Source organism: Rhinolophus sinicus, linkage group LG03 (assembly GCF_036562045.2).
Source record: "Rhinolophus sinicus isolate RSC01 linkage group LG03, ASM3656204v1, whole genome shotgun sequence".
Lineage (NCBI taxonomy): Eukaryota > Metazoa > Chordata > Mammalia > Chiroptera > Rhinolophidae > Rhinolophus > Rhinolophus sinicus.
In genome coordinates, this window is record NC_133753.1 from 31,936,375 (window position 1) to 31,962,686 (window position 26,312).

Consider the following 26,312-nt stretch of genomic DNA (forward strand, 5'->3'; position numbering starts at 1 on the left):
ATGAGACATCCACCCACTGTGGGCACAAAGTTTCACATGAAAATACACTAAAAAGTATTTTCCAGCCATCCATAAGTGAAGTATCCTTCTGAGAACAATGAGGATTCACCATGAAGTCAAAGGAGTGAAAAACACGGCTTTCGGGGAAACCACACTCCCTTCCTCTAAGTTAGGTGCACAGAACACAACTCAGAAAGACATACAGATGTAAGAACAGCTACTCTGTTTCCTCTAGGTAATAAATTCTTGTTTCTTCCTAAACTAAAAGAAATTTGGAGCACACCAAAACTACTTCTATCAAATGAGAAGTGAATAACATTAATTTATGATTTATAATTAAACACCTAAAAATTATATGCCATTTCTGCTCATCTTGATTCTTTTATTTAAAAAAAAAAAAAAAAAAGGCACTGCTACAGAATTTTACTGCATGCTTACCAGTATAATTGGGTCATCACTTTCCCCAAGGATTAATATAGCTTTTCTAACCAATTCATTATTCAGGCCCTAGAGTAAGATCTCAAGACAGTTTCTTAACTGCATTGAAAACATGCTAAATCCATTATTTGAACAGAGATTTTAACATATGAATTTTGCTTACTTAGAAGGAAAATAAAGAAGAGCCAGACAGTAGAGTATGGCTCAGGAACTGGCATCACAAAAGGAAGACAAAAACTAGAAAATAGGAAAGGATAAAGTAGGTCCCAGCCATAGCCCTTTCTCTACCTGGTAACTTTTCTGTGAAGGTTCACTCTAATATACCTCCCAGCATACGAGTAGTGCGCTGCAATGCACAGATCATCTTCAAAATAAGGAACATACGTATGTGTAGAGCTTACAATTGATGTGCCCACTACTAGATTGTTTTTTTCTGTAGTTCCTGAATCAAACGCAATACTTCTGATGGCTCTCCAAGAGGACCATCCATCACTTAAGAGTGAAAAGTTCCTACACTGCCTGCCCCTTCCTTAGCGCCCAACATCTGATAGATATCGTGACAATTTGGTTAAGATGATGAACAACTGAAACAAATATGTACAGTCACTGGTTTTTCATGTTATTATTAATTTTAGAGCAACATGGAAGCAGTGTTGGTTGAAATTGCCTCTAAACACATTGTTTTCAGCAATTCTTCTGAACCCTCATCCCCATCCCAGGCACGATCCAAAATTTTGCAAATCACAATATCTAGAGTATCAAATTAGAGCATGAGCAATAAATTAGAACCCCGAACCAAAGTCTTTCCTGGGTTTGGCGCTTGCATGCAAATCACTTTCTGGAATTGGGTGACATTAGAAATGCAATCCAACAAAGAAAGTTCTTTGGAAACCCTTAGCATACGTGACCTCAACAAAAATGGTAAAATCTATACTCATGGTGGTATTATTTTCTAATAAAAGATAAACTTCTCTAGTAATATTTTCAATAATTACCTGTAGATCTGTCAGTTTATCCTGCAGACAAGCACTACTCCTTTCCTTATCACTAGGGAAATCAGAAGTAATCCTGAATTTGTTATTTTGCAAGTGTAGTTCAAGAGTTTCTCTGTATGCATCATACCTGGGAAAAATTAAATGTGACATTACATAATTTAAGAAATAAAACAAAAATCCTTTGAAAATTACTGATTATGTATAAGGAAACCCCAGGGAATTTCTGTTTGCGTTATTGGACCACATGCAAAAATTACGACTAAAAGGTAAAAAAAACTCATTACAGTATAACACGTTTGCTTTGATGAAAGATTTTTGGTGGACTTTCCAGTTATTTAAAAGAGTTTACCTCTCTAGTAAACTATTTATAGATGTATCGTGATCCTTTTCAAACTTCTCCATGTTTTCTTCCTGTTGAGGATTTAACTCTGATTCCAGGCTCAAATTCTTAATCGACTCCACTGCCTAAGCAAATACGCAAATAGAAAACATAGTATCCTCAATATACTTAATTGTCTAGAAAAGATAACACTATAATACAAAGGCACATCGTTGATTCTTTATACCCCAAACCAGGAGATGATACAATTTATTTGAGGTTTCTCAGCTCAGAGAAAGGCCTTCCCACAGGACAGAGGAGGTTTATGACTAAGTCTCACTTTCTAATTGGTATGTCAGCACAGTAGAGGAGTTCTCTCAAACCCTACATGCTTCTGCTTGCGACCACATAGCTATCGTCACAAGTAGACAGAAGCCTAGCATGCAGAAGCAGACCTCTGAAAACAAATACACCTCATTCCTTCCCTCCACCTTCTGACTGACCGTCCGGGCTGTGATACACAGTAAATGCCCACTTACCCAGAATTCTAAATGAAATTTTAATTCCCGAGGAAAGTAAAAGACATTAATAATAATGAGAAAAAGACAAATGATAAATGAACTAGTTCATCTCAATGACACTGAGGCTTTTGTACAGATTAAACTCAACCTCTTATACTCTCAATAGTAATGTGCAGTCAATGTGTATTCATAATGGTTCAAATGGTCTCTTTTTGAAAGACCTGTGTAGCCTCAGAGGTCTTTCATTATGCTTGCTGTAGCTTTGGTTCATTTCAATTTGAAAAGCAAGCTTCCTTGCATTATTTAGGTGGGAATTTCAGCTGATGAAACAGTCAGATAATTAAAACCAATAGTTAATGAGAAGTGGATTATTGTACATATGGTCTTTTTCATTGGGTTTACTTCTAACATACATTATCCCCATGTAACACCTTTTCAGTTGATGGCTGATTATCTGATCTTGCAGATGACACCTCACTGTGGCCATTCCTTCCTCCATTCTCAGATGTGTTCATGGTCCCCCTAGGAAGGAATCAAAATGGTATATTGAACTAGAGGGAGAAAAATGAAGCCTAAACATAATGAACAATAATAATTTTGATTTTGCAAGAGGCTTTCTCTCATTTTTTTTCCCAGATGCGTAGCTACTCTTATGAAGAAGCACTAACTTGTTTTTCGACGTGCCTCCCACTGTGGGTTGCAGGGTCATGTGAATCTCGGAAGCACACTTTCGAAGTCTCTCTATCTTTTGCTCATACTCCTTGAGCACTCTCCTCACTTCTTGTTGATGCTTCTGTGAAGTCAGCTCTTCACACAGCTCCCGCAGGACATCCATGTGGTGATCAAGCTGGTACAGACTGCCTTCCTCAGAGAAGCAGGCCTAATTGAAGAAATAAAGCAGGAAATGTGTTTCAAATAAGTTTACATAATTAGTCCACAAGGATTAGAAACTAACAGATGTGTGTGACTTTCACAACACAGTCTTTTACAGATCTGTCCACTGTGTGCCTGGTGTGGAAATGGTCACTGAGAAAATAAAGATGAGGCAGTCAGCCCTAACGCAATTTGCCGCAATCCGGAAATGTAGTGATGGAAACCAAAATACGTCACTGCAAAGTGTACCTCTTTGCTATGAAAATTATTTGTGGATGAAGGCTATGAAGAAGCAGTAAATAAAGAAAAAGATTCCCTCTTTTTGCCTAAAGACAAGAAATAAAGTCTCCTTTTACTGGAAACAAACTCTTAGTAACTTAGGCACCAGAGGAATCTGCAAACAAACCTAGTTAAATTAACCTAGTTACTTTTTCACCACTCACCACCCCCTGGTCCAAACCCCTTTGTCTTGTCAGTTCTTCAAACGTGTATTGTATCTTTGTCTATAAGGTATAAACAATGCCTGCTCTAGTCACTCCTTTGGGTCTTCAATCTCTTATGAAAGCTCCCATAGTTCATGTAAAAATTCAGTAACGTGTACGCTTTTCTCTTGTTAATCTTAGTTTAATTTTCAGACCCAGCCAAGGACCACAGGGGGTTGAGGAGAACTCTTTCCTCTCCTACAGTAGTCACACAAATAATGAGCATATATTGTGACAAATGTGGCACCACCGGCCTTCAGGAATCAGAAAAAGCCTATTTTACATAAGGGAACCATCTGAGTTCGATGAGGAAACAAGGACTAGGAGTATTCAATGTAAAAGGGGAGAGAGGGCTTTCCTAGTAGAAGGAGCAGCCAAGAGACAAAAAGCTCCAAATGTTCTGAAAGGACAGGTAGTCTAGTGTGGCCGGAGGGCACAGCACAGAAGACACACTGTAGGCATGTCCTGGGCCAGGCAGTGAAGGACTTGCATGGCCTCCTAGGGAGTCCGGAGGTATCCTGGGAGTAATGGTGAGCCGGTGACACTCTGGTGATGGGTTTGGAAGATGATGCGACTTTCATCATGCTGAGAAAATAACCCAAGCTAAGGGAGGTGGCAACACCGATAGAAAAGGAAAAGAAACAGCTGTTCTGAAGAGTAACAGATGGGACCTGGCAACTGACTCCATTAAGACTGAGAGGGAAGGAAAGGGGAAGGAGAGGAAGGGCGTTCTGAGATGGCAATACCTTTCATAACCAGGATGTATAAGAGGAAGACGCATTTGAGAAGAGATATTATTGGTCCATGTTTGGACATGCTGAATGTGAGGTCTCTGAAGAACACTGGTGATATCTCCATTAGAAACAGAACCTAGAACTCGGAGGAAAGTACTGAGCTAGAGATAAAGATTTTGGCGCCATCATTGTAGAAAGGGCAGCCAAAACCCCAGAGTGCATAAAAATGGCCTAGAGCAGGTAAAAAATTAGCCAAAAACGGACTCCCAAGCACCAGTTGGCTTATATCCTGATTTGATATCGTTCACAAAAGCTGTGCTTTTTGAGGACACCATGTTCTCACAGAAAGCAACTGTGAATGCTTCAGCAATGAGTGACACGTTTGTAACTAGAGTCTCAAGGACAAGGCCACTGAAACACAAAGGCAAGTCATGAAATATTAACTCAATGCTGTGTTTTCCTCACTTTTAAAAAGCAAGAAGCACAGGCTCTAGTTAGAACTTGAACTTCATGAGGAATAATCTCTAGGGGACAAGATGGCTGAAGAAATTTTTAGAGCAGATTTAATTCTTGGCAAATGACATATACAACCCTTTAAGAAAAACCTCAAAATGATGACAAAATGTAAATGGAAACAGGTGGTTTACCTCATGTTCCTTGATGAGACCCTTAGTCCTTCCTCTGCGAATTAGTTTTTTTTCTTTATTTATTTGTTTTTCAAGTCTTGAAATACTGTCACTAAGTTTTCCTTTTTCAATGTCTATTTTTAGTTGTTGAATATACAAAGACATTTCATGATGAAGAGACTGCAAACAAACAAAGGCACACATTAACCATGGGAACATAATGTATTGAAAAAGTTTTCATTAAAAACACAATGAAAAATACTTGTAGTAACAAAGTGCAGAAATAGAGCTTATGAAATTCAGATTCATCCTTGTGTCTTTGGGGAGGATGTTTTAAAATATACCAGACCTAAATTAAAAAAAAAAAAAATACCAGACCATAAACATTTTTTTTCTTTCTAATAACTGAAAATGTGGTTTAGCTGGGAAAGATACTGTCAAGAGAATTAAAAGACAAGCTGCAGACTGGAACAAAATATATACAAAACACACATGTGAGCCTATGCAGAAATAACAAGTTACTATAATATGTAACCTGGATGGAATTCTGGAACTGATAAAGAGGACATTAGGGAAAAACTGTGGAAATAAAATATTAACTTGGTCAATAAGATATTAATATTAGTCCGTTAATTTTGACAAAGGTACTACATTAACTTAAGATGGTAATAACATGGGAAACTGGGCATGGGGTATATCAGAACTCTTTGTATCAGTTTTGCAATAATTATATAAATCTAAAATTGTTCTGAAGTAAAGCTTGTTTTAAAAATGTGTTTTAAGAGGACCTTTGTAGATATTCAATTATATTACTTTATTCTCTCTCCATATATTCACACACACACACACGCATGCACGCGCACACACACACACACACATTTAATATTAAATACTATTTACTGAACATAATCTCTGTGCTAAGTGCTTTATATAAATCCTTGCAACAACACTGTCAGGTTGGTGGGATTATTCCCATTTTATCAGTGAAGCTCTTAGAAGCTCCTGCCAGGGTCATAGCTGCTGGATCCAGGTCTGTCTGGCACCAAAGCCCATACCTATTTTGCTATGAAACTCTGGGTATATGTGTCAAAGTGCTGTCTCAGTCAGTATCCAACCAGGAAATCAGAAAATACTAAATACTTAACTCAGAGGGAATTACATGCAGGGGACTGATTACACAGGAGATGAAAGCCAAAGAGTTAGGCAATCCATAGGTTAGCATCACCAGGAAGGTTAGCATCACTGGGCTGAAAGCTCCAGTAGAGCCCAGGCAGAAGGATCACCCACCAGAGGCTGGAATTATGTACCTGCAGCCAGGGGAACACACAGCTGCCAGAGACACAATCCAAGAGAGAGGAAAAGAAAGCCTTTGGGCTCCCCTTTTCACCCCTTCCAATCTCCTTCTAATCTCCAGTGTTGTGATTGGCTGAACACAGACAGAAGCCAGATACTGCGGGACCTGAGAACCATAACCTGCAGAGACCAGCCCTCTGTGATACAGAGGAGACAGGGGGGCCACCAAAAAGGACTGATGACAAACAACTCCAGTGTCAGATCTATAAGGCCCACATATATATATGCATCGTCTTACCTCCCACTTGGCACAGACATCTCTACTCTTCTCTTCCAAAGACAGCTTTACATCCTCAGTTACATTATTTTTCAGTTCTTCAACAGCTTTCAAATACTTAGCCAGACTTTTAGTATTAAAAATTAATAGTGCTTCCTAAAAAAAACCAAAAAAAGCAAACAAGAACATGAAAGCCTCATTCTATTGCCAAATCTTCAAAGTTAATTTTGGTAGGTCTTTCACAGGTAGAAGTAAGAAAAGGACTCTGTGACGACTATTTAAAGATTAAAGATTTAGGGGAGGCTTCTCTTTATAAATTGAGGTTGATACCCCATTTGCATCTCCTGAATTCTTTTGAAAAGAACTGCAAAATATTTCTTATTTAAATGTAGTTACACATTTGAGGCCCAGGTAAAGACTTGTTTATGATAGTCAATTATTTTTGCTACCCCTCTGATAACTAATTAAAAGGCTTATTGTGCAGGGCAATGAGCCCCTGGCAAAGTTTCCTATACAGTCCTTAAGTATTGAGCAGACAACCACATTTCATGAGCAACACAACATCAAGTAGCATATAGTCGAGACCCGTGTTGCAATAAGACGCAATTTACAGCACGGTTAATACGGTAAATATTTACTGTTGTACATAAGCATTTTATGTTGTAAGGCAGCATCACCTCAACGTGGACTTTCAAGTTTTGCCCAGGGCCAAGCACACATGCAGTCCCATCCCAGGGGAGTGGCAGGAGACGGGGAGGGTGGGGACTGCCACAAGGAATGTGTCTGCACCTTACCACCCACTCGCCAGCTCTTATAGAATGAGACCTGGCAATACTCTGTAGGAGCAGAATCCAGCCTTAGCTAGTTAGTGAATGTGAGGTGAAAAAATCGTCTGAGGCCCGTGAAAGAGGCAGAAAATCTATAGGAGACGAGAAGACAAAAGTAATTCTAGGGGAGAAGGCAATGAAGCAGGGTGGGAATTCATCCATACACTCATGTTTATTATGACATATTTATTATGAGCCAACTGCAGAAAAGGTACTGCTAAGCCCAAGGGGCCTCCTCTAAGGCCTCTTGCTACATTCATGACCTAGGGAGATAGATATTCTAACCCTATATGCTGGCTGGGGGCTCGTATGACTCACGTGTCCCTGGAGGCAGGGGTCTTAGGGAAGTACCTGGCGGGGCAGGGACCTTGTGCCTGCTGCGAAAATGAATCTACTTCACTAATGCCAGAGACAAAAAGAGGAAATCCCTGGCCTCCGATTCCAAAAGGAAGGTGGTCTGGGAAAGAAAAACGGTTTGAGAACTGACCCCCCGCCCCCAACTCCTCTCTGGTAGAGAAGGGGCCTGCAGCTCCTACTTTTCTTTTCCTACTCTCCTTCCTTAGCTGACCGGTCTAGCGATTATTTAAAAGAAACAGTCAGTGACTCTTAAGGTCAGTTCAGCACTCAAAGCAACTTGGCCATAAAAATGGAGGAAAAAAGACGAGGAGACTTGATCAAAGTCGGTGGCTAGCAAAGTGCAAATAGCACAAGACGGCTTGGGGAAAGCAATGTTGAAATGGCTGATAATAGATCCAGTGCGGCTATCAATCCCGAAAGCCAGAAAGGGGTTGAGGTCCAGCAAAGAGAAGGAGGCCCGGTGAGAACGGAGAGGCTCCTGGGGGAGCGCCTGTTCCTAAGGCTGGGAGTAGCAGCACTGGGAGAGTTGCTTTACTTCATCTCTTTCTCCCACAAATGCCTAGCTCATTTAAAACACTCAAGAAGTGTGTTAACTATTGAATAAATAAATGAAGGAAAGAACATGTATTACTCTACCTCTCCAACACTCCACGGATAGGGACCTTGTTTCACCTTTACTTCCTATCCCCCCAAGTACCTCCCATCGTGTCAATTAACAGTAAGCCTCTGATTTGGATACATCGTCCGCTGCCTATCCTATCAAACCATGAAAAGTCAATCTGAAACTGTCTCCATAAAAAACATTATTGGATCTTTATTGATAAGCATATGTCCCTAAATAACTTAGATCAAAGCATTTTAGTAATAAGAGTGTTATTTTACATTTGGAGAATTTTAACTACTCAAAGTAACTTCATCTGCCTTATTTTCATAAGGCATAGTGCTAGAATTATTATGCCTGTTTTATTGGTTTAAAAAGCCAGAGAAACTGAATTCTTGCTCAATGTCATAGAGTCTAGCTGTGCTCTTTGCACTATACAACCTGAGTCCATTTTAGGTAGGTAGTTAATAATAAGCATCCTACATTTGATGGTTGAAAGAGTCCCACCTTATACTTTGTAATTAGTCCACCCCGGCTCTCTCTCTGACCAAGTAACTGCTCAGCCCTTGTAATGTATGATTCAAGTTCCTTCAGTGATTCTTCCACTTTCAGCCTGACATCCATGTCTGGTGAAACATCAGCCGAGTTCTTCAACACTGCAACTAAGTTTACCATGTTGATCTGTGAAGACAAAAAATTCTCAGCTTGAGCAGCAGCTAATATTTTCCCACTAGACATAATACCCTATTTATTATATTGATATTTTCCAATATGCTCTAAATTATAGGGTGCCAAAAAAATGTATACACATTTTAAGTAAGGAAAAAACTGTATTAAAATTGTAACACTCAATATATACCGATAACAAAACATGAATACAAGTCATGTATATACACTTTTTTGGCACACCAGGGATAATGCAAAAGCAATATTTTACAAAATGTTTCCTCCTGTCTTCCCTCTCCTCCCACTGCCACTCAGTTTTAGACTAAAATCACTTAATAGGGAATATTAAAGAGAGACCTGGACTTTCTCTTTAGCTTCTTGAATCTTTGTCTGAAGTCCAGCTGTGAGAACATGTTGGAGGGACTCCTGGCTTGAAATATTCTGTACATCCAGTTGTAAAGTGTCTTCCATTCTAGACACAAGCTCTTCATACATAGAGCCTTTGGCAATAAGATGCTATTAAAACAAATTAAAGCAAGATCACAATAAACATTCTGATTATATGTTAAACATTAACCTTAACAATTTCATCAGAAAATCATAAAAAGTTAATTATTCATCCAAAATGAGGCAAATTTATATTCTAAAAATGTTATTTTAAAAATTCATTTTCGAAAGAAAAACACCCACAATTTACCAGCAGAGAACTATAAATTAAATTGTGAAATATCTACATAATTAAATCTTATACAGCCAATAAAAAAAAATCATTTTGAAATTTTATATTAATGCAATCAGATCTGAGCAACAGTCTTTTATAGATTATTCTTTATACACTACACACTTCAATTTGAAAAAGACTAGAAGTAATACAATGTCATGGAGAGAACATTAAGTTGAGAGAATAGTAATAAACCTTAAAATTAAGCTCTATGTCAATCAGTTGGAAGTGAATGTAATAAATGTTACTAGAGAAAATGACAATTGCAAAATAATCTTTTTAGAACCAAGCTTCATACAACATACCAAAAATAAATTTCAGATGTATCAGAAAGTTATATATAAAATATGAAACTACAAAAAGAAGAAATTATCCATGAAAACTAATCTCTTCTCTGGATGTAGAGGGCCTTTTTAGAAATAAGAAAAGGAATAGAAATGACTACATAAATATAAAAATTTTATATGTGAAATCAAATAAACAACTTGAAAGTCAACAACATGGTAAAAATATTCGCTACACAAATGAAAATGAGTCATCATTCAAAGAGCTTATAAGTTCAATAAGAAAAATACTAAGATCCCAAAGAAAACTCAGAAAATACAAGAATGGGTTAATCACAGGAAAAAAAAGCACTAATGAATTTATAAAAGATAGTTCAATCAAAGATGTAAATAAATAAGTACAAACTAAAATAATGAGGTATCACTTTTCAGTTATCAAATTAGCAAAAAAATTTTTTTACTTATAACTCAAGGTGTCATGGGTACATAAAATTTAGAAATTACACTGTATGATATCAACTATGTAAATGTTGATCTTATTTATCTTATAGCTGTGGAGTTATGGTGATTTTAATTTTCTTTAATGCATCATTTAAATGTCTCAAATTAGCACATTCATTTATAATTTCAATTTTTTTCTTCTTTTTCATTATGAAAGTACCACAAGCTCATATAAAACACTTGAACAAGAATAGAAAGGTACAGCATGTAAAGAAAAAGTGTCTCTTCTTCCCCATCCTTCCCTTAGTTGTCACTTAATCAACCCTTCACACATTCATTTAAAACATATTTTTCATCTACTATGTACCACATGTCCTGGAACAAGACAGAGTTAGTTATTTGTATATCCTTACATATATTTTTCTATGAATATAAGTGCATAAAGTATAAAAATGTAACTGTTTTAAAAAGCAATAAAGGATCACATCACCCATACTGTTCAGCAATGTGCATTTCTTACTTTATAATATATCATGATCCAATAAAGATCTACTTAATTCCTTCTTACCAGAAGTATATTCTGGCATGTTTGTATTTTCACTCTTATAAGAGAGATCATTGTCATTTTTTGGAAATATTTTTTAGATAGGAAATTTCTCGCATTTCTCACTCAATTCTCTTACTAAATTTCAGATACAGCAAATAAATACACATAAAAATAAAAGGAGCAAAGCACTGGCAGATGGCACAGGTAAGGCTTTTACTAGGTGCAAAAGTAATTGCGGTTTAAAAGGTTAAAAATAATTGCAAAAACCACAATTACTTTTGCACCAACCTAATGTTTGCAAAGCAATAAATACTAGCATCATTCTTATAAACAACGAAAACACAAAAGGCTATATATACAATTTTCAGAAATGTGGATTTAAAAAAATTACATAAATGTTCCTGTATTCCAGGAACTTTCCATCTTGTTGTAATTTATGACACGCTCCGTAAGTTTTATAGCCGAGCTGGGAACTCAGTAAAAACCAGAATTGTAACTTCATTCCCAGGAGAACAGAGTGATATTAAAACATACTCTTGCCTCATTGCTTTTCTATGAATCAATTGCCTGAGAAAAAAGACAGAACGGAGTTTTTAACAACATCCGTCATCCTCCCTACATCAAGTAAATAAGGGAAAGTGCCCTAATCAGTGGATGGGCTTTCAAAGCATAGATTGTATAATCTCATATACACATGCACTGAACTATATGAGACTGAACCCACTCATCTCCTCATCACTCTGACATAAAACAGTAATCTCTATTCTGTAGCTGGGAAAATTAGCAAGAACTTAAGACTCATAAGGTATTATTAGTGGTCTTCTAATCTGTCCTCTGTCTTCAAGTAAACTCATTGCAAATGAGATAAGAATCCATGCCACTTAAAAACTCCCAACAAAGACAATTCAAACAGTAGTCATATTACTCTTTACTCTAAAACTTTTTATTCATCTTCATGCATAAGTCTACACCCAGGAAATCTGGTTCTTTTAATACTTTTACACTCATACCTGTAAAGATTCTTCCATTGAGGTGTCTACATCATCTTGATGTCTCAGAAGATCCAAAACAGATTTGGTTTCTGCCTCCCAGATTTTCACTTGTCCAATGAGTTTTTCAACCTCTTCAACCACTTTTACTTGCCCTGTAAGTTCTTCATTTTCTTTTTCATGTTCTTCCCCAGCCTACAACATTCAAAATGATCATTAAGAAAATGGCAGTACATTATAAAATAATTTTCAATTTTAAAAAGTTGTATCTCTTTTTTTTCCTGACGAATGCTAATTCAACATATTTTAATGATTTCAGACTTAGTTTTTGGACAATGATAATAACACTTTACGATAGTGTATATATATATATCACTTAAATGTTAAAAGGTTTGTTCACATACATTTTCCTAATGATAATATCATTTCTGTTAGTTACTATTATCTCCATTTTACATATAAGAAGATAAAAGCTTAGAAAATTAGGGTATTGATTGTACAAAGAGATTTCTAAACCTCGTATACAATTTAATTAAATATAGCTATTAGCAATAGTAGTTGTGAAACATCATCAAGAAGGGAATCAAATTTCAACAAAATTAAGCCTTGTCCCATTAATAATCTCTCAGTATCCTATAAGTTGATGTGCTACAGCATGGTATGACAGACATATTCTTTTTTTATTTTATTTTATTTTATTTTATTTTATTAAATTTATTGGGGTGACAATTGTTAGTAAAATTACATAGATTTCAGGTGTACAATTCTGTATTACATCATCTATAAATCCCATTGTGTGTTCATCACCCAGAGTCAGTTCTCCTTCCATCACCATATATTCGATCCCGACAGATATATTCTTAAAGTTATTTTTAATCAGATGTTTTAAATGTATAATGGAATACATGAAGTATGACTATTTTACCTTTATATTCTTTTTTTTTTCTCATAGGTAAAAGGACCCAATGAGGTAGACTTTATTATATGGATAAAACAAGATGAATTAAAGTGTCTGATATATAGCAGACCCTCCATAACTTGGAGGTAGTTTATTTTGTGTGTGCGTGTGTGTTTTAATTAAAGTTTATTGGGGTGACAATTGTTAGTAAAGTTACAATTTTACCTTTATATTCTGATTGTGATTTTCAGGAAGTTCTACTGACATATCCATTGAAAAATCAGCATCTGGTTTTTCTTCTTTAGATAGCTGAATATTTCCAGAATTGTCAAGAATGGGCTGATCCTGTTTTTTTAAAAGTGGCAGGTTCATTTCCTATAAAAAAAATTAATGTCGTAAAATTTAATGCTTATAATTTTTATGCTAAGATATATTATTACCAATAATAAATTAACATAACATATTCAATATATTTTAAAATATGAGCATTTCCCATAAAACACTTCAGTCTCAAAATGTTAATAAGAAATAGAATAATTTAAATACTTAAATTCAAAATTTATTTATTAAAGGTTTGCTTTTATGAAGCACTATGCTAAATATAAAGATAATTAAGGCTCAGTGTGTATTCTCAAGGAGCTTGAAACCTAGTAGGCAAAATGCTTAGGTTATTCTTTAATGGTAAAAGAATTTCACCTAGAAAGTTGATGTTGTATGTTCATGCAAAAACTTGTACATGAATGTTCACAGCAACATCATTTATAACAGTCAAAAAGGAGGAAAGAAGCCAAATGTACATCAACTGATCAATGACTAAAACGTGGTATATCCATACAATGGACTGTTATTTGCCAATAAAAAGGAATGAAGTACTAATATTAGCTACAACATGGATGAACCCTGAAAACATTACGCTAAGTGAAAAAGGCCAGAAATAAAAGATCACATATTATATGACTCCACTTATGTGAAATATCCAGGATAGGCAAATCTGTAGAGACATAAAGTGGCTCACTGGTTGCCTAGGGCTGGGGAGGTTGTAAGAAAGTAGGGAGTGACAGCTAATGTGTACAGAATTTCTTTACGAGGTGATGAAAATGTTCTAAAATTGATTATGGTGATGGCTGCACAACTCTGAATACACTAAAAACTCCTGCATTATACACTCGGGATGAATGAATTGTATAGTATGTGAATTATATCTCAATGACGCTGCTACCAAAACAACAAAACAAAACTTACGAGCTGAGTTTTTGGCATAAACTTTCTCCACCTTTTATTCAGCCTCCTCAGTTCTTTAGAAATAGATGATCCAACTTCATCATTGCTCACTTGAATTAAGAAATTTCCAACTTCATTTAAAGTGGTATGTTCTAGATTCCATTGGGATAGTGTTTCAAAAGAAATCTATATAACATACAAGCAACATAATATTTTAATGTCAAAATATTTGTGTTTCTATTATATATAATAGATCTTTTCCAAGGTTGATCCTAAGCAAAAGTGAATGTGAGGATTTTGCAGCAACTCTGACCCGCCCCTTAGAGTATTCCCCCAACCCTATTGGTCTAGCTCTTCAGCCCTAATCAGTAATAGGCAGACGCCAGCTATCTGTCATCACTCCAGATCCTAGACTTTCAGGAAGCATCTAATCTATCTTTCTAAACAGCTGATGGATAAGCTTAAAGCAAAGGTTCTCAAACTTTCTTAGTTCATGGTGCCTTCCATGTCTCAGTAATTTTTTCACAGATTCCCTAGGTCAGAGGAATGATCTAAAAGTTCTCATTTTTAAGTAGTCAAGGCCAAACAACTTAGTAGTAATTTGCATCGTGTCCAACAGACAGATGGTACTGTGTCTCCCTCAAAATTTAAATTATCTTGAGAGTCTCTTTGGCAGCTCAGGGCACCTTAGCACAGAGTTTGGGAACTGTTAAGGCTTAAAGCATTATTTTTCTCAGAGTTACATGAATTTTAATAAAAGACTTTTAAAGAAGAACGGCTGAAAGCCAAACATTTGAATTTCTAGTATCAATATAGGTGACAGGGAGAAGTAATGACTCAATAAGCCCTCATATATTCCCTTGGCACTCATACACTTACACAAATTTTACCTTCATATAAATAGCCTATTTTCTGTTGAGCAATTTTAGTTTCTACTGGAAAATGTTTAATCTGAGGGAATATGTATAGCCATTTGCAACACAGGAAAACAAACGAAAGAAAGAAAAACTACCTCAGAATAATCATAAATGGATTATTACATGAATAGCAAACAAAAACAATAATTATATTGAAATTTCTTCCACAGCTCTCCACAGAAATTAAAGGTATTTTGTTTTTCCATTACTAGAAACTTAGGAAGGTTTTAGAGCTCAAAGGTATTGACCCAAACGGAAAAATTAAACTTTTTAAAATTTCAATTTATTTTACGTGTCTATATGCTTTCTAGTATTTTCTAGTATTCTATATTTCCAAGTCTTTTATTTCCTCTCCAAAGAATGTAGCAATATAACTTCCTAAAGCTATACTGTGTATGTAAATTATACCTCAATAAAGCTGTGTGTGTGTGTTCGTAAAACCTATAATGAGGAGAAAACGTCCTTTTGGAAGTTGTATTAGGAAGAAACTAAACTCTTTCTAGACCTTGGAGAATTTTCCAACAGTCTTGCTTACTCTTCCCTGGACTCTCATTTTTGGACTGAAAATAAGGGTCTCACACAGAACAAAACAAAACAAAACATACAATTGAGGAAGTGCCATTAGACTGCAAATACCTCTTTAATTTGTTCCTTTTTTGTCTCCTCAAAACAAGTCTTTAGTAAGCGAAGCTTTTCCATATAAGTAGTCCAACATGATAGAACATTTTGCAGAGTGGACTTCACATTATATATACTTTTTCTATACACAGAAATATTATCTTCTACCATCATATATTGTTCACTAATACTCTGATATTCTCCACCTATGTTAACAAAACAACAAAGTAATCTTAGAAAAACAGTTTTTCATTAACAATACTGTTTTAAAAATTTGTATATTAATTAACAGTGGCAAAATAAATATGTGCTCTGACAATATTAAAAGTGAATGCAAAGATTTTCCAAAGAAAACATATTTTCAAAGAAAACCAATTTCTGAAACATTAAAATATAAAGAAAGTGAAACAAATAAAATGCTATTTTTAAGTGATGGTTATTTCATCAAAAAATATAATAATTGTATATAGCTTTACCCAAATTCTTATGAATTTCTTCACATTTTTGAAAAGAAGTTTCAAGTTGAGCTAGGAACTCTTTTTCTTCAATAAATTTCTGGGGAAAAAAACATATTGACAGTTTTTACTCTAAAAAGTGTGCCAAGAAATCCAGAGAGAGACATGTAAACATTGATGAAACACTTAGGCACCAAAATTTCTTAGAGCCGTTCAAACAGAAAGCTCAAGTCTAGGAAACGTAAGTATGAGCATGAACCTTATATAGGTATGAAACCTGAAAAGTTTATCTTAATGTGGTGATGTGATTCTACATATCACAATATGTAGGGAAAAGGCATACTAAGTATTTATAGCAATTTCAAAATATTCTACCGCACATATTTATTAATATTGCATAATTTCTATCAGTTTCTCTTTTTCATATATTTTATTATTAATATAGAATAATTTTTTATTAGCTACATTAAGAATGTTATAAATAGATACCATCCATAATGCAAAAACATTTGAAAATCTACCATTAACCAAATTATTATATGTCCTATGCAAGCAAATTCTGCAATGGAAAAACACAGAGTTAATTAAAAACTCACATCAAAAAGAGGGAAACAGAAAGAAGGATAATAAGGCCTAATTGTACTAACTATGAAAATGACATTGCTAGGACACTTAGTTTTTAACTTACTAATGAACACATATTTAAATCATTTGAACATTTTTTTCTTATAAAGTGCAAGAACTAAATCTCCTTCCCCCAAAAAGCCTCAAGACAGAATGTACTGTTTTTCCCACTCTTAAAACTAAAAGGCTAAGATTAAAACATTGTAAGAAAAATTTAATTTTGAATAAACCTATGAGTTTGAGTGGGAAAAAAAAATATTAAACAAGGTGTCTGTTAAATGAAAGTAGGAATTTTTAATGGAAATAACATTGAAATTTTCTCTGTTAATTAACCTGGTTAACACAATCTTCCCTGCTGCCATAAATAATGCTGTTTTCTCTTTGTTAGTCTTTCTTGATGTATGTTATTTGACTACCTGTAATTCTTTTCTCTAGACAATATTTAAGCTAACAAAAACCCATCTCAGGACCTTAAAAAAGGAAATTGTGCCAATGAAAAATGCAAAGCCAGCACCCAGACATGGAGAATAATTGTCTAAGACATGAAATAAAACAGCTTACACGCCAGTCTTCCAGCAATAATTCCACAGATTCTTTGCTCCCATATTTGATGTTCCAAATATCCAATTTTGACTTCACTTCATCTAGCAAACGAAGGACTGCGCACTTATAGTACTGAAATTCTAGAAGTGGAATGAATTTTTTCCCCGAAATGTTGTTGAATCTGGAAAATAGTGCAGGTTTTAGAATTAAACTTAATATTATGGGCCAAATGTGAGATACCTGATTGGCACTTTAAAAAACATTGGGGCTCTAACTTCTTCTTTTAAACACATGGTACTCAGATGTATCCTGAAATCTTTTTTTAAAGTAAAACAAACATTGTGGCTAGATATAGAACTATTTCTAAGGTGAAAACATGTAACAGAAAACATTTTCTGAAGAAACTATTTCCCTATTGAGAAATCCTGTAATGAAATATTAATCTCCAAAATATTTTACTAAATTTGAAAACTTCTGTATAATTTGATGTAACTGTAATTTCAACATTACAGATTAAAAACAGCTTTCATTAAAAAGGATAATACCCTCTTATTATCATTCTAATAAGTTGCTTGTGAATAATGAGAAAAGATGATATGGACAACCATCAAATAATCTCTATATTTGTACAATTTTAGTTTATAAAGTGCGTTCATGTACCTCCTCCCATTTCACCCAGTATCCTTGTGAGACATGATTATCATTATCCTGTATTTACAAATGAGAAAACATGCTCAGAAAGAGAGTAACTCAGCCAAAATCAAGACACAGAACTCAGTTTCTTACTCTAAGTCCAGAACTTTATCTACCACTTCCTACCATCCAATAAAAAGAGGAAGTACGCTAGCATGATGTTACTACTATACAATACGACTGTCAAGATTTAAAGAATACATGTCAGAAATTGTCAAAAATTCTATATTTTTCTGATCCCTATAGCACCGTGTTAGTGCTCAAACATGAATGGTATCAGCAGTTGTGAAATGGTAATATTACAAACCGTCTTCTCATTTCCTCCAATTTGTAAGGTGGTACCAAAGGCAAATGTTTTTCATCTCTATTTTCAAATGCCAGGAGAGTATTCAAATGACAGTCAAATTTATCCATCAGACTCTGAAAAGAAATTTAGCATAACATGAACGAGATGTATTGCCAAACATTGTTAATTGAGGGTTTATTAATCTCATTTGCTCTGTGTATGTACTGCATCTTCTTCCAGAAAAAAATCAAACCCCTTTCTATTTTTAATTTGTTATGAATATTTTCATCATAAATGTTTTAAACTGGAACATATTTACAGAGAGGCAGACTGCAGTTTCTTTGGCAAAAGCATTATTAATGAGTTTTGTTTTCGAATGTATTTTCCATTCCTTCATGGGCTCAAACGCTATAAATCTCACATAGCAAATTCTTTCATGCCATTTTATTGAGAAACCAATCTTCCAATTTTTAAAGCAGTTTCCCTCCCTCTATGTCAGACTTTACAGTTGCTTTAGAACTTACTAGACTCTATTCTGTTGTTTCCACCTTAAACTAGTATACTGCTCATGAAGAACGTTGGGGTATTTCCCGGGGTCCTATCCATCTCCAGGGAATCATTCTAAACCATTTTCAAATACCCACTACATTCCCTTCCCATCTTGCTAGGACAAAGTCGTTTTCCAGAACAGTCCCTAATAAAGTATAGATTTTTCAATGCTTCTTTTTTCTTTCCCAACCTTGAATAAAGTCATTTTCTCCTGCATGAGAACCATGGTTTCAGAGTAATCCTGGGAGGTGGGCAAATCTTCATCTATAAGCTTCTCTATCTCCTGAAGCCAAGTTTCAATTTGATGGAGGGGTGAGGGTAAGTCATGATTCAGCTCTGTTTTCCACACATTCATCTGAAAAAAAGGGAAGATGTGCTCCAGTAGACATTCTTCTAGTGTTATTTCTTCACATATAGTATGTTAAATTATTTAAAGTTTCTCTGATTCATTAGTCAAGGAAACCTTTATCAATGGGTAAACTTCTTAGTTCTAAATATCATTTGGTTACCTGCTGATCGAGAAGGTAATTTGGTTAAAAGCTGTAGAAGAGGGCACAAGGATAAAAACAAATGTTTTGATAAATCCATAATCAGTTATGAGAAGGAAATTAGAAATATTTAAAGCACCCCTCAAAGCAGGGGTAGACAACTATACCTAGTGACCACGGTTTGAAATGTTGTATGCCCTGTCTTCTCCGACATTACAACTACACCCTGCACACAGATGTAAAGATTATTTTCCTCACTAGCCCTAATCGTATATTCGCATTACCTAGCTCCACCATATCACCTGAATCTCTCTCCTTCACCAAAGCCCCCCACAATGCAGGCAACCTTCTTCCCCAGCCTTCCCATCACTCCCTACATGCACACAAGTCACACAAATGCCAACTACTAATTCCCCAAACACTGACTGCACCCCCAGGTCTCACTCTCGCTAACCTTTCTACCTGGATTTTCCCCTTGCTAAGCACTGTTAAACTCATTCATTTATTAAGTCATTCATTCAGCAAACATTTACCTACTGTGCTAATAGTTAGGGATACAGATATCTAAAAGGCTCTGGAGTGGAGACGTGGTAGTCACACACTACAGAATACTGTGCAACAGCTAGATGCAAATTAGATACACACACATGGCAACATGGAAGCACCTTAAATACACGTGCTCAAAAAATCAAAGTAAGAAACAGAGTAACAGACAACATCAATTTACACAACTTAAAAATACATGGACACATAAATATATAGTTTGCAAAAACATATAAAGATATACATTAAGCACATCACAATGGTGGCCTAAGAAGAAAGGGGAAGGGAAGGAAGGTATGGCTATAAAAGGAAATAAACACAATTAAACAAGTGAATAAAAATAAGAGTAGGGCCTTGCCCAGACCCACATGCCATGAAGGAAAGAGTAAGTTTAACACAATCCTCTACATCTGAGGGTCAACCAAATAAATAAAAGTTAGAGCTTTTGCCTGAACCACCCAGACAGAGAAGCAGACAAGTACACTCTTATAGTTAAGTTTGGTCAGTGATATAACAGAGCCAGGGAGAGGGGCCAGGAAAAAACTTAAGAACACAAACTCCACAGTGATTATCAGAATTCTTAAGCACAATCAAAATTCAGCTCCAAGGCCACTTCCTTTCCTGATGACCCCATTAAAAATGTGGCTTTTTATCTGAACTCACATGGCTCTTTTATGGTGTTTTTGCTATTCTCATTTCAAACACACCCCTATGAAGATCAAGCACAAATCAAAATGTGTTTCACACAAATGACTTCCTCTAATGACAGTATGAGTATTAAGTCTGTATTTTCTCTTTCCAGTTTACCTTGTTTCCCCAAAAATAAGACCTAACCAGACAATCAGCTCTAATGAGTCTTTTGGAGCAAAAATTAATATAAGACCCAGTCTTACTTTACTATAAGACTGGGCATAATATAATATAATATAATATAATATAATATAATATAATATAATATACTGGGTCTTATATTAATTTTTACTCCAAAAGACGTATTCGAGTTGATTGTCTGGCTAGGTCTTATTTTCAGGGAAACACGGTAGTTCTTCTAAATGAACTGTTACTATTCTTAGAATTGAATTCTTTGTAAATAGAGGAAAGAATAGGCTAAGTTTGTATATTATATGGGTTATTTGAGTCATCATTAATTCATTCGAAAACATTTACTGTGTCCCCCCCTACATGCAAGGCAAATATTAAAAAAAAAAAACACATCTAAACAACAACCCAAGTCTAAAGGTGTTAAACGAGTACTTAAGCTAGGCTCCTTTAAGGCAGTCAAATGGAACTACTGATAAAATAGAAGCATTAAATATTACAGTTTTTGCATTTTGCCTTTTCAGCTTTTTTGAGGTATAACTGACAAAATTGTAAGATATGTAAAGTGCACAGTGTGGTGATTTGATATATGTATACATTATGAAAGGATTCCCACCATCTAGGTCATTAACACATCCATCACGTCACATTTATCTTTTTTTTTTCTTTTTGGTGAGATCACATAAGTTCTGCTCTCTTAGCAAAGTTCAATGATATAATACAGTATTATCAACTATAGTCACCATGTTGTGTATTGGATCCTCAGCTTATTCATCTTACATCTGAAAGTTTGTACCTTTTTACTAACCTCTCCCTATTTCCCATAGCCCCCAGCCTCTGACAACCACTTTTCTCCTGTTTCTGAGTTTGACTTTTTTTTTAAGGTTCTGCGTATAAGTGGTACCATGCAGTATTTTGTTTTGCTTTAATTGCCTTGCAAGTTTATTTTCTCAAAAGGCAAAAGAGAACCCCACAATCTTAAATCATTAACTATATACCATTAAGCCTCCATTTAGAAAAATGAAAAAAAGTTTTCATTATTACAAGTTTTGAATATAAACAACGAGCGTGTGCTTTTATTATATCTGAACTATTTGTGCATCTGCCCCAAAATAAAAATAAACTAGAAAATTGATAAATGATTGAGTTAAAGAGAGGCTAAGAATAGTACTGCTAATTCAACTGTTATTCTTTTCACAGCTAATAGAAAGCTGTATATACTTGGAATGAAACCACATGTGTGCTTTCTGACTCAAGGCTGTCCTCTATGTAGCAGTCAGAAGAGGAAAGAAAGGTAGAAGGTAGTGATTACCTTTCATTCCTCGCCTCACTTAAATGGGTGACTGGTTCCACACTTTCTTTCTCACTATTGGAAATTACTTTTGAATTTGGCTGAAAATTTATATAAGATGTTGTCAGTCAAAATAACATAATGTTGCTATTTTCTATAGCAGGCTTAGAATGAAACCATCTACTATGATGCTTTGAGATACCTGTGTTCTCAAACAATTGAACCAGAAACTGTCTAGATGGTGTTGACTTTTTGTACACCTAATAACTTTAAAATGAATATGTCTCATTTTGCCACACCAAGAAAATGAACTGCATTCTATCTAACTAAGGAATGGATTTTCAAGTTTCTATCAATTTGCAGCACTTAATCTTGCAAAATAGTTCTTTTTACGGTGTTTATTATTAGTTTGGGTAATTTTTCCAAATCATATTCAGAAAAGTAGGCTATGTTTCTGTGGCCTAGAACAGCCTGAACTACATGAACAATATCTCTTCCCCTCCTTTCATTTTGTCCAGGATTGGTAACAGAGAGCCCCTGACGTTCACAGGGGGCTCTGTCAAAACTGTGATCAGAACACAAGCTGAGGATGCAATAAGCCAACTGATGGGAAGATTTCTAGAGCTGCAATAGTTCTCCAAAATTAGGTAACCTAAAAGGATGGCTCTTTTGAGCCACTAGATTACTATTTAACACACTTCATAAATGATATGAAAAAATGTATTCTAAAACAGGCTGTGGCTACTGATGGCCAAAAGACAAGCAGGAATTGGCAAACTTTCCTAGGACCAAAAAGTATTTTTGGCTTGCAGATGATGTAATCTCTGTTGCAACTCTGTAAATTCACTAAAAATCATTTAATTATCCACATTTAAAATGAGTGAATTCTATGGTATGTAACTGTACGGCATAAAGGTGTTAAAAAAAAAAAAGAAAAAGAATGAAAACAAAATAAAGACTTTAAGACATCAAAGAAAACCAAGAATTTGTCACCCACAGACCTGCATTATAAGTTAAAGGAAGTTTCTCAGGCTGAAGAGAAATAAGTTCAGATGAAAACTCAAATCTCTAGGAAGAAATGAAGAACACTGGAAATGGTAAATATCTAGATAAATATAAAAGGCTAAGTTTTCCATTTAATTTCTTTAAAATATGACTGTTTTGATCAAAAATATATAACATGGTCTTGGGAATTTATTTATTTATTTGGTCTTGGGTACGTAATTTTTTTCTAATACATTTTTTTACACTTTATCTATTTTGACATTCAATATTATTTTATATTAATTTCAGATATGTTGCATGGTGTTTAGACATTTATATAATTTACGAAGTGATCCTCCTGACTAGTCTAGTACTGTACTTAATCCTTTCACCTTTTTCACTCTACCCTCAAACCCCCCTCCCACTTATCACCCCAATAAATCTAGTACCCATCCAATACCATACACCATTATTATAATACTGACTATATTTCTTATGCTACACCCTACATCCCCATGACTACTGTGTAACAACCAATTTGTACTTCTTAATCCCTTCCCCTTTCTTTCTCACCCCCAACCCCCTCTCATCTGGCAACTATCAAAATGTTCTCTGTATCTATGAGTTTGTTTTTGTTTTGTTTGTTTATTTTGTTCTTTAGAGTCCACATATAAGCGAAATCACATTATATCTGTCTTTCCCTGATATACTTCACTTAACACAATATCCTCCAGGTCCATCCATGCTGCCACAGATGGCATGGACCCATTCCCATCCATGGCCAAGAGGTCTTGGGGACTTTAAAACATTTTTGTATCACATATATTTATATATAAAGCAACTATAGCATAAAGGATAAGAAAAAAATGAATCAATTTAATTGCAAATTTCTACATGTTGCAGGAAGTTATAGAATAACTTAGAAATGTATAACTCTAAGTAGACTGAAAATTTTAGAATGAATATTGAAATCCCACTAAACATATGATAGAAAGAGACAGACCCAAAAGCCCATAGATAAATTACAATGGAACTCTAAAAATATTAACATAATTGAAAATTAGGCAGGAAGAATAGATACAAAAAACAGAGGAAATAAACCAAAAGAAAAGTAAAATGGTAACCTAAATTGAACCCTAACAATAATTACATTAACTATTAACTGACTAAACACTCCAGTTAAAAGGCAGAGATTGTCAGAGTGATAAAGAAAGCAAAATCCAACTATATCCTGCCTATAAGAATGCACTTTAAATATAGACTCCAATAGGTTGAAAGTAAATGAAGGAAATGTTGTGTCATACAAACAGTTAGCATAAGAAAATTGGAATGATGTATCATTTCAATATGATATCATATTGATATATTAGAAATAAAAAAAGATATTGCCAGAGACAGGAATATTTCATAATGGTAAAAGTGTCAATTCATCAGGAAATATAACAATCATCAATGTACATACCTAATAACAAAGTTTTAAACGAGATGAAGCAAAATTTGACAGAATTAAAGGAAGGATTCTACAGATTTTAACAGCCCTCTCTCAGCAATTGATAGAACAACTGGACAAAATGTCAATCAAGACATAGGTAATCTGAACACTATCAACCACCTTGTTTTAACTGATATTTATAGAATACTATCTCCAAAAACTACAGAATACATGTTCTTTTCAAGAACAAATAATATGTACACCAATATACCCCATATCCTGGGCCATAACATAAGCCTCAATAAATTTTAAATGACTGAAATCATACAGATATATTCAGACATACATCCATCCTTACACATTCTCTCTGGGTTTGTCCCTACCCCCTTTGAGCATCTACTGATAATAACATATGACACTGGTCCATGGTAGAGAGGAGGCTGCAGATCAATCAGAATATGGATAATGTACTGAGGCAAACCAAAGAATTGATGGCAAATACAAAAACTTGGGATAAGCATACATTTTCTCTAAGAAGAATGCTATAAATTCCTATTTAAATATGAACCACTACCCAAATGAGACCGTGGAGAAAATGGAAGAACACTCTCCCAACTTTCTGTTGAAGCATCTATTCTGTCTTTTACAGAATTCCTCATGGAAAATTATCAAGTTATCTTCCAAGAAACAAAGTAGCCCTGTGAAAATGTTCTAATCAATATAACACAGTCACCTGGTAGTTGAGGCCATCCCAGGCTTTTCGCAACTGTAACTGATCTTCATTCAGTTCATCCAGATTCCCTTTTACCAACAGGATGTCCAAAAACGATTTTTTTTCTTCATTGAATGACTCCAAAAAGGATAGCAGGCTCTACAATTAGAAGAATATTTTAAAGACTGAAATGTTTAAGTCAGTTTACAAACGTAGTCTGTAATTTTAAGTCTATAGCTATAGGCTATATTGAAATTTTTACTTAAAGGTAAAATTCCCTAAATTTAGGATCCTCTCACTGATCCAGTTTTTTCCTTCAGTGCACCCTGATAACCTGGGTGCTGTCATAGTGACATAGGTCGCAGGCTGTGTCTCGTGTCCGTACTGGTTAGATTTCTATTGGAATGCAGTGGCAAAGTAACTCAGGTCAGAGGACTAGTCATGATGTCATATGGAAAATGCGAGTTTTTCCTCCCCAAATACATGTTCAAAACAAAATAAAAATAGGGGGAAGTGAGAATTATATGACAGCAGTCACCATGTGTAGATGGTTTTTGAGATATCTTTGATTAACTGAGCTTGATCCAATTCTTCTCAAGTCACTTTATACAGACTTTAGAAAACACCTCGTTGGTTAACACCTGGTTGGTTAACACCTGGTTGGCTAAGTTGGTTAGAGCACAAGCTCTGAGCAATAAGGTTGCCGGTTTGATTCCCACATGGGCCAGTGAGCTGTGCCCTCTGCAACTAGATTGAAGACAACAACTTGAGCTGAGCTGCCACTGAGCTCCTGGTGGTTGGCCCTATGGCTCAGTTGGTTAGGGCACAAGCTTGTAACAACAAGATTGCCAGTTCAACTCCCGCATGGGGTCTGCAACTAGATTGCAAACGGCAACTGGACTTGAAGCTGAACTGCGCCCTCCACAACTAAGATTGAAGGACAACAACTTGACTTGGAGCTGATGGGTCCAGGGAGAAACACACTATTCCCCAATAAAGTCCTGGAAATACACACTGTTCCCCTTCCCCAATAAAGAAAAAATAAATAACTTTTTCTCGGTTCATATCTGTGTGAAATACTGGTGTATACATAAGCGTCGTCAGTCCCATAAAATTATTGAAAATATTATTATCATTGGTAGCATTTTTAATTAAAATTTTTGAGCAAACTGAAGGATAATTATTTTAATTCTTTCTGATAATTATTAACTTCATAAAGCTTTTTAATTAAGAAACCTGAGTCTGTGG

General features: G+C 35.1%; 1 protein-coding gene across 6 annotated transcripts in view; it reads right to left on the bottom strand.

Annotated features, from left to right (window-relative positions):
* SYNE2 (spectrin repeat containing nuclear envelope protein 2) overlaps positions 1-26,312 on the bottom strand; it is a 280,177-nt gene that overhangs the window by 172,957 nt on the left and 80,908 nt on the right. For 4 of the 6 annotated variants that reach the window (XM_074327378.1, XM_074327382.1, XM_074327380.1 and 1 more), the window contains exons 11-27: positions 25,086-25,223; positions 18,986-19,150; positions 18,268-18,380; positions 17,286-17,448; positions 16,122-16,200; positions 15,664-15,851; positions 14,132-14,296; positions 13,115-13,264; positions 12,013-12,186; positions 9,367-9,525; positions 8,851-9,024; positions 6,580-6,714; positions 5,010-5,168; positions 2,942-3,153; positions 2,687-2,795; positions 1,783-1,898; positions 1,434-1,560 (exon numbers count right to left, since the gene is read on the bottom strand). In XM_074327378.1, coding sequence (XP_074183479.1) covers positions 1,434-1,560; positions 1,783-1,898; positions 2,687-2,795; positions 2,942-3,153; positions 5,010-5,168; positions 6,580-6,714; positions 8,851-9,024; positions 9,367-9,525; positions 12,013-12,186; positions 13,115-13,264; positions 14,132-14,296; positions 15,664-15,851; positions 16,122-16,200; positions 17,286-17,448; positions 18,268-18,380; positions 18,986-19,150; positions 25,086-25,223 — 2,526 coding nt within the window. The remainder of the gene's footprint in view (positions 1-1,433; positions 1,561-1,782; positions 1,899-2,686; positions 2,796-2,941; positions 3,154-5,009; positions 5,169-6,579; positions 6,715-8,850; positions 9,025-9,366; positions 9,526-12,012; positions 12,187-13,114; positions 13,265-14,131; positions 14,297-15,663; positions 15,852-16,121; positions 16,201-17,285; positions 17,449-18,267; positions 18,381-18,985; positions 19,151-25,085; positions 25,224-26,312) is intronic. The other 2 variants (XM_074327381.1, XM_074327379.1) reach the window with 1 other exon arrangement.